We start from the raw sequence: 9,666 nt of genomic DNA on the forward strand, positions 1-9,666 counted from the left end.
GTCCAGCCCCCCTGCCAGAGCAGGATCACCGCCCCCCTCCCCCATGACACCACCACCCCTTTTCTTCCATAGGGAAAAAAAAAAAAAAAAAGATGCATTTAATGAAGTCTACACTTAATACGAGAGAAGGAAGGGAAAGGTGTATCCCTCCGGCTGGCGGCAGAGAGGCCGTCGTGCTGCTGGAGCTGTGGGGCTGCCCGCTGCTGCCGCTTGTGCCTGTACAAAGCCCAGCCTGGGGAGGGGGGATCAGTACTGAAACAGTGGCTTAAATGTTTTGTGGAGGACAGAAGCCTAACTTTGGACAAGGTGTCAAAATCTAAAGGTGAAACAAAAGGGGCATAGACAGAGAGAAGATAAAGTTTCTGTATGTATAGCTTCCCAGAGATAGCATCAGTTTCTGTCTGGGTAGATTCTGAAAATCCCTATTTTTGCCTGGTGTCGCAGGGCCTGTGACATTCTGCTGGAAGTACACCAAGTGCAGCTTGGTTGAAAGGACACAAAGCTGTGTGCTCAGAAGACTGGTATGTATCCATAGTGTATGCCCACATCAGCTATATGGCACAACTGCAGTTTTGAGTGATGTCAGCCTTTTTGCTTGTATGCGTGTATTTTTGACTGGGTAAAATGCGTGCCACATACTTCACCAAAATACTGATTTCCTCTGGTGGAAGTATGGTATACCTAGATACTGAGGTGTAAGGGAGGGCAGCGGTTAGTGGAGAGATGATACAATAGCCAATGGACACACCTTTACCTTCTGAATGCTCTGACACAGTAGTCAAACATGACTTAGGAAAGTGTAGTGTTGTTTATAACACTTTAAGTAATGATTTATTTTTTCTCACCAGGAGGAAGGAGCTTGTTTGTCTTCAGTTGCAATGTGTTTTCTTCTCCAGAGTTGGGACCATGGCTGTTGACTGGATTGGTTTTGCGTATGCTGCGATGCTGGCTGTTGGAGGTGTTGTAGGATACACTCGTAAAGGTAAATACTGGGCAGCAGGATTTGGAAATGAAGCATTTACGTTTCCTCTTTACTACACTTTGTAAAAATAAAAATGTGGTGAGACATAAAGACTTTGCTATAATGAGCACGATTGCATCTTAAATCCATCCTGCACTGCTAGAAATGAGCCAAGTCTCATGAGATTTACTTGGGTCAACAAGCATTTATGTAGTCACTTTTTTTCTGTTAATCTAACTGATGAGTTTGTTTTCAGGGCAAAAAAAGACTGTCATGTTACCTTTGACCTTCACTGTATTTTGAGCCTTCTCATTTCCTGATAAATCGTTCCCATGTTGAGCACAGTATGTGATCTTTCATTAAAGCATATTTTCTACAGAGGCATCCAGGCTCAATTCCGAGCTTCCCAGATGCACACTGGAAAGAAGTCACTTTACTTAAATATTCTGATTTAATGGTTAATGGTGTCATACTGTTAGAATTGTGCATTTTCACTCTAAAATAATCAGACAGGCTTTAGGGTATTGTGCACTGCAAAGAGCATTTTCCGTATTTCAGTTGTCCGGGCAGACCTCTCCGTGAGCAGCGCCCTGCCAGAGCCGAGCACGGCGTCCCAGCAGAGGTCGCAGCAGTACCGGGGACGGGCAGGCAGCAGCTCCGGGCTTGTCCCTCTTAACTCTCCCACAAAGTGCAACGTCCCAGCAGCGCATCCGCCCGTTTTATTCTCCATCCCGATTCTTGTGATTTACGGTCGCTGTTTCTCTACGCTGCATGCACACGCCTCGCTGTTAGACACGTGGCTTTATACTTGACTTTCGGAAAATGCTGTATTTTTTGTTTGCACCCAGCTGCACTCACTGACTTTCCCATTCACTTGTTCTCTTCACTCTTTAATAGTTGGTCAGTCCTTATGGCAAATCTACTTTTTTTTTTTTGGTAATGATTTCTATTTTCTGCAAATTCTCGATTAAAAATATCCAGTATAGCAGGACAGGGAGCTAAATGACATCTGGGAGTCTGTATTCTTTATTTATAAACATTCTGGGATCACCTTAAGCCAGGTAATGCCTGCTGTGCTGATTCTACACTTTTATCATGCCACACCAAGTCAAATACCTATTTAGAAACCAAAGTATATTACCGAAACTCTGGGCTTTGTGAACCAGTTTTGTAATAGCACTGAAAGGAGTTGCTGAATTGCTTTTAAAAGCCATATTTCATCTTTATTGCCATGTAGTTGTTTTTTACATCTTTGTTAGTTAAATGTGATGTTGGTGATATTTCTTTGTCCAGGACTGGTGTCAGACTGAAAGGCGTATGACTGCATGGGTTGTCCAATTTATCCTGTGTATAATAACACATTTTGACCATTTTTGAGACTCCCAAGTGCTGTAAGATATAGTTAAAATCAACAGACAGTTCAGAGGAATTACAGAAATGTTTCTAAAGGTATGTATGGTAGAGAAAATAGTAAATTTTTTTTTTTCTTTGAGGATTATTTTTCCCACACTGAAAGTAGTACTAGATCCCATTCATCAGCCTCTAATCTAACTTTGCCCCTAATGCCATGCAAGAGAACGACTCGGTTACAGAAATATTACCTCTCTATTCACACTGAGTGAGCTAGCTACTAGATAATACCATGTAGAGAGAAACTACTGTTGTAAAGGTGGAACTTACAGACAATATATTGAGAAATGACACTTGAATGGTTTTCTTGCAGGTAGTAAAATCTCTTTAGCTGCGGGTCTCACCTTTGGTTCTGTGGCTGGTTATGGAGCTTACTGCGTAACACGTGATCCGAGAAATGTGAAGATATCATTATGTAAGTGTTTTACTACAGTAATCAAAGAAACTGACAAGAGCAAGGTCCTCAAAAGCAGCTTCCTGAACCGCACATTAAATTCTCCTTTTTATTAATTTTCAAATGTTGCTTTGGTTTAAATGCTAGTTTTTAAATAGAGTTTGGCACTTCACTTTAGCTTGCAAAATTCCAGACCTTAACTGTGGAGCCTTTTGCAAGGTAAGGCAGATCCTTTACACAAAGCCAGCAGGTGTGTGTTACCACCTGGCAGCGCCTCATTTTATTAGATGGTTACTTAACATGGCAAATATTGTGAAATCCAGCTGAGAAACATGGGAGTGTACTGGAATAAAATCATTAGCACTACAGATTAGAATGTAATTTGAGAAGTAAAGTTAAGCGTGGGATCCAGTCTTTCGTAACGTAATGTATCCTCAGCTCCCAATGCACACATAGCTTGACTTGGTGGTTTTTTTCTTTGCTGCTAAAATAGACAGGATGCAAACTATGCAATAATTATCATGTTAGCTAGTTTGCCATGAAACCCTCATGGCAAACAAGGAATTACAGTCTTGTCAGGGAAACATTAATCTCGCAGAACTGATTTGCCGTAAGAGCTATTAGGATTTTCTCTCTCATGGTTTTAGCAAAGGTGGCTTAGGCTGTGGTTTCACATGCAGAAATGCATTTAAAATACATTAAATCCATATTGTGTGAGTACACAGTCACTTTTTCTGAACATAGTTAAAATTTATGGTATATACCTTTTATACTGGCTTTGCGCTTTACACCAGACACATTGTAAAAAGTTCCATTTCAAAAAAATTTCGAATAGCATTGTGAGCAAAGTATGCTTCCACCGTGTTCTTTAGTAAAGGTGCTAATGGCCTGATCTGCATCCATTTTAGGATAGCCTGAAATTGGATATTTCAGTTTTGCCACAATGACCGTGCTCAGATTAAGTTATCCCACTGTTAAAAAAAACCAAACAAATCAACCTTGTTTGGAATGAAGACCTAGCCCCAAGTATATGTAAGTTTGTAGTCATTCAGTGTGAGGTGCTTTTAAGTAGCATATGGTATTTTACTTTTGTGGGACAATTAAATCGCTAATTTGGATACAGAATTTGTGGAGGGGATTAATTAAAACTTACTAAATGTTGCCTGTTTTCCTATTCCCTTGTTTTGGAAGGACTAATACAAAATATCCACTAGTGTGCTTGTGAATGGTAGATACAGTAAAATGCTGTCGATTTTGTGCCTTTTGTCGAGCTGTAGGCATGTGAGGAGTTTGTCTCAATGGGAGAAATGTGTATTATTAATTTAGTAGAAATTATGGCAATACAAATGAGATAGAATTCACTACACTTGCCTTAGTTCTTGTTATGTAGAGTAAAAGAAGCAAAGATTTTTTAAAGCAGTTTTAGTGTAGAATGTTTACAAAACAATGTTCTAATTGCCTAACACCTAAACATATGTTTAGTCTCAGCTGTGAATGGTTGGCCTCTTCAAGATCCACCCGTGCTGAATGAAACAAAGAAGGAGGTCTGAACTAACTCTGGGAATTTTTGCCTAAAGTGATTTAGAAAATATTTGTACAAAGCACTCTGCCAGAGCCAACCATATAGGCTGGTTTTAATCTCTTTCAGGCTGATGTATCTCAATCTGGATGAGAGTGTCTTCTGGTTTTGATATGCATAGATATCTCAAATGAATAAAGAACTTGGTAAAACGATTTTGGGGAAAGGGAGAGTTAGACACACTCGGAAGCATCTACAGGTCCACAACTTAAAAACCTCTGGTGGCTACTGTATCTGCTGCTTTCAGAATAGCAAGGGGTTTCCGTAAGAAGTGTGTCTTGCTTTTGTAGAAAATTAGAATGTTTTCACTTATGCCTAACCTCCCAAAGTGCTAAAGGCAGCTAAGGCACAAATGAAAGAAGGAAGTTAGGTGCATGGACTGCTCTGAACTTAGAAACCAGTAAATTGCAGTGTAACACGAAACAAGTACCTAAGCCTTTAAAACATTAGAAGATAAGTTTAAAAAATAAATTGCCCTCTAAACCCATAATTATCTATAGTATTTATGGCCTATGCAAGAGTCTCCTGCAATAATGTAGGTAACGTTTTAGTACAAGACCTTGATAGTAGGATTCTTGTAACTTGCCCTATGTACAAAGATATACAGATACTCCAGGGCAAAAGTATACAGGTACTCCAGGGCAAACTTTCTTAGTTGTTCTATAAATTATTCTTTTAGGCATTTTACTATTCCCCCTGAAATTAGCCCTGTGCTTTCTTTAGTACTCTAATGCATTTTTATGTGTTTGGAGTAGGTGTAGAAATTTAGACTTCAGTGTGCAACAGTTAGTGCTATTCAGAGTGCAAGCTGATGCACCTCATTTATTGACTTTCTGATCTGAATCTGATTTACTGAATTGAATTTGGCTTGATTTGTTGAATTTTTTGACTGATTTAAGGTGAAATAATAAATACCTAGCACTTACAAGGTCTAAAACTGAACATCTTAAAAACTCACAGGCACGTATGAAAAGCTAGACACTAGTAACTGGAAAAAACAACATTGCAGAGTGAACATGTTTTGTGGCTTGTAATTAGTTGTAGATGTACTTAGCGCTCTGGCAAGATGCAGTGCTGTGGAATAGTCCACTCTTCAGACATTCCTGAGAGGATCAAGGCTATGGGACCAGAAAATAAGAGCAATGGGTAATGGAGCATAGTAGGGGTTTTTTTGCAGGATATGTTTAATGAGTGCACATGCATAGCTGGTCTTGTTTTTAAGATGCTTGTAACTGTCAGAGCTTGTTTTATAATTAGTTTAAAACTAATTCTTGACCCCTGCGATCTCAGGAGTAGACCATGGAGTTTGTAGAGAATTATCCAAATGGTTTAATTGCTCCGTAAAAAAAGGGAATAAATTTGGGCAACTGCCATTACTTTGGCTGCAAGAGTGATAAAGCCTAGGAGCTGCCCATGAGGAGTCTTGCCTCTCTGCCCACTCTAGGAAGCATGTTGGGTGACAGTTATTTACTGAAGCTCACTAACTTTGCAGACTCTTGTGTATTCTCATCAGTCTTCTCATTTATGTAGCACTCTGCCAGCCACCATTCAGTATGAAATCTCCATGCCTGATCCATTCATTGCTACCTCTGTTATTAGGTACAAACTGCTCTGGGAAGAAAATGCCATTTCTTTCATGATGTTTGTTCTCTGCTTCTTGCACTGCATTTCTTGCCCTCTTTGTTAGAGACAAGGAGAGTTCGTTCCCTCATAGGAGAAAGAAACAAGGGAACTTGTGGTCATGATGGAGATGTTGAGAGTCATATTCTGTAGCAAAAACAAGGGGCAAACCTTCCAGTCTGTTTTTTAAGGCTGAGTAAATACAGAGCTAGCATTCTAAAATGAAAACAGATAAAGTAGGATGTTCTCAGTTCTTGAATAGAATCATAGAATGGTTTGGGTTGGAAGGTACTTAAAGATCATCTAGTTCCAGTCCCCCTGACATGGGAGGTTCCACTAGACCAGGTTGCTAAAAGCCTCATCCGGCCTGACCTTAAACACTTCCAGGGAGGGGGCATCCGCAGCTTCTCCTGGCAACCTGTTCCAGTGCCTCACAACCCTCACAGAAAAGAATTTCCTACTACTGTCTAATCTAAATCTACCCTCTTTCGATTTGAAACAGTTACCCTTTGTTCTATCACTGCACACCCTGTTAAAGAGTCCCTCACCATGTAGCCCCTTTCAGGTACTAGAAGGCCACAAGAAGCCTTCTCTTGTCCAGGTTGAACAGCCTCATTGCTCTCAGCCTGTCATCACAGGGGAGGTGTTTCAGCCCTCTGATCATCTTCATGGCCCCCCTCTGTACTTGCTCCAACAGGTCCATGTCCTTTTCATGTTGGGGGCCCCAGAGCTGGACACAGAACTGCAGGTGGGGTCTCAGGAGAGCAGCGTAGAGGAGGAGAATCGCCTCGCTCGACCTGCTGGCCACACTTCTCTTGATGTGGCCCAGGATGCGATTAGCTTTCTGGGCTGCAAGCGCGCATTGCTGGCAACTGAAGTTGCTGGGGAAGGGGAACCTCAGTCCATCAGACTCCTGCCAGTTTGATGCCAGTGCCAGCAATAGATGCCCAGAGTCTGGAGAGGGATCACGGGTCAGCAGGAGAGCTCCTGGAGAGCAGCACAAAGGAATTACAGCCAGTAAGTCAGCTTCATTGGGGGCCTAACTTAAACGCCTCTACACACATAGCACAGGGAATAAACAAGAGGAGTTAGAAGCGTGTGTGCAGCTGCAAAACCATGATCTTTTTGGTGTCACAGAGATGTGGTGAAATGGCTCTTGTGACTGGAGTGTCAGAATAGAAGGATACAGGCTTTTCAGGAATTGACAGGCAGGGGAGATGAGGCGATGTCGCCCTTCATGTCAGTGAACAGTTGGAGCATGTGGAGCTCCACCTAGAGATGGATGACCAAGAGCTTATGAGTCAGGCTTAAAGGGAGGGCAGGGGCAGGTGACATTACAGTGAGGGTCTGCTACAGGCCATCTGACCAGGAAGACCCAGTGGATGAGGCCCTCCTTAGACAGATCGGATCAGCCTTCTGTTCACAAGCCCTGGTCGTCTTGGGGGTCTTCAGCCACCCCAGTATTTGTTAGAGGGACAGCACAGCAGGGCATAAGAAACCAAGAAGGTTCCAGGAATGCGCTGATGATAACTTCCTTCTCCACATGATAGAGGAGCCAACAAGGAGAGGTGCTATGCTGGACCTTGTTCTCACCAACAAGGAGGGGCTGGTGGGGAACATGAAGTTCGAGGGCAGCCTTGGCTGCAGCAACCATGAAATGGTGAAGTTCAAGACCCTTAGGGCAGTGAGGAGGGCGCACAGCAGGCTCACTACCCTGGGCTTCAGGAGAGCAGACTATGGCCTCTCAGGGACCTGCTTGGTAAAGTAACATGGAATAAAGTCCTGGAGGGAAGAGGTGCCCAAGAAAGATCAGTTAGAAAACAGCTGCAATGATCTAGGGTGCTGGGATTTATGAGACACTATTCCTGTAATTCAGCATACATGTTACTTTTAGGAAGAAGATTCTTCCTACTTTATTTGTCTTCCCATGAATGTAGATACGGGGGGGGGTAGAATTCACTGTCTTACAACCTTACTTAGTATCTGTGGAGTAGGATTTAGCATTGTGCTGCACCTTATTTGTAGCTGAAAGAAATCATAGCAATGTCATTTGGAAAAGGAAGAATGTTTTTATAGACCCTATCTCCGATTGAATGTTTTATTAAATTACAGTTCATAGCAAAACATAGTAATGGCTTTTGAAAACTCTTCATGTTCCTGAATGGTCCACCAGGAGAAGAGAGAACATAAATGTATTGAATTGTCTTTTACAGTTTCAGCTTTTCTTTTGACCATTATAATGGGAATGAGGTTCAAGAGGTCCAAGAAATTAATGCCAGCTGGAGTAGTAGCATGCCTGAGGTAAACATATACTGAGGATCTTAATGTAAAGATTACACTGGTTTTCAAATATTACCATTTGTCACCTGCTTCAGGTCAGTATTAGTGGAAGTTTCTATCATCCAACAACTGTATGGGTTAAATGAAATTAACACATTAAGTGAAGTGAAATCAGTTTGGAGATCACGGTCCTGTTTCCAGTGAACAGTTTTTTCCTCTCACTAGGCAGATACATCTGATATGGACTGACTTGCTCAGCACAGAAGAGAGAGATCCATTACATATTAATGCATATTACATATTAATGTATATTGATAAGGCTTTTGGAAGAACCTGAGGTAAGCCTCAGTGTTTTCAAGCACATATAGAAAAAATTCTCAGGAAACACCATCATCTTAAAAAAACCCAACACCTGGATTTTTCAAAACTATTGGAAGTGCAGCACCTTTGAAAACCAGGACATTTTTGACCCGACCTAAGAACGTTGGTCGGTGTTACTGCAAATTATGGTGTGTCTAACCATTCTAATTGCTTTATTGCTGCTGTTTATTTTGGCATTCGGGAAAACATAATTTGCTGTACTTATTATTTTGGAACTAGATTATGGACTAAGTTGAAACTTTTTTCACAGTGAGTCTTTTTTTCTAAGTCTGTGACTCAGAACAGTTTCCAACTGTATGTCAGAATCTCTGTTTTCTGAAGGAGTGACTGTTGCTTCATTGTTACCAGTCGTAAAACCATTAACTATTTTACTCCAATTACATACAGGGAGAATACAATCAGGTACTAATTGTCAACATTTAAGAATCTGGACTTAAACTGTAAAATGTTGATTTTCATTGAGAATCACTTTTCAAGCTCAGGTGCACTGTGTGTTAGACACAGGCCATAGATTTAGACATTTTAAAAGATTGCTTACTGGAGGCTCTAGTGTCAGGTATTTATGATTGCACTGTTATTTAATAATGACTTTAAATGTTTTCATTCATGCACAACCATATTTATGGGGTTTTGTTCTGTTTGGGTTTTTTGCAGCCTTTTGATGATTTTGAGGCTTGTTTTTATGCTACTGTAGGAGAATGTAGCAACTTAGGAACCAAAGTGTGACCGCCACGTCCACCGAACAAGCAGGCAAGCTCTCCATACTTGCACACAAGTCTTACATTGCGTTTATCTTTTCTGTAAAAGATCTGTACTTGTTATTTGATTATTGACATTTGCGGATATTTTGCAAGCTTTTTTAAAAATGACAACAAGTGTTTTGTTGATTATATATTTTGATCCACTTCAGTTTAAGCAGTCTGTTAACTCCAGGGATCTTTCTCTGTATGTTTGATCTCTTTCAGGGGTGCTGGGTGTCCCAAGAAATTGAGTTAGCTTTGCACTGTTTATCTGAGAAAAGAATATATATTAATAAATTAT

At 41.0% G+C, this 9,666-nt stretch overlaps 1 protein-coding gene across 1 annotated transcript; it reads left to right on the forward strand.

The window, feature by feature from the left end:
• The first annotated feature begins 900 nt into the window (after positions 1 to 900).
• Positions 901 to 9,319, forward strand: TMEM14A (transmembrane protein 14A). The gene is made up of 4 exons (XM_009870185.1): positions 901 to 982; positions 2,685 to 2,786; positions 8,178 to 8,265; positions 9,280 to 9,319. Exons 1-4 carry the CDS (start codon positions 907 to 909, stop codon positions 9,317 to 9,319), a joined length of 306 nt encoding a protein of 101 aa, XP_009868487.1. The 5' UTR covers positions 901 to 906.
• The last annotated feature ends 347 nt before the right edge of the window (positions 9,320 to 9,666 follow it).

The sequence above is a fragment of the Apaloderma vittatum genome, unplaced genomic scaffold, assembly GCF_000703405.1.
Source record: "Apaloderma vittatum isolate BGI_N311 unplaced genomic scaffold, ASM70340v1 scaffold34735, whole genome shotgun sequence".
Taxonomy (NCBI): domain Eukaryota; kingdom Metazoa; phylum Chordata; class Aves; order Trogoniformes; family Trogonidae; genus Apaloderma; species Apaloderma vittatum.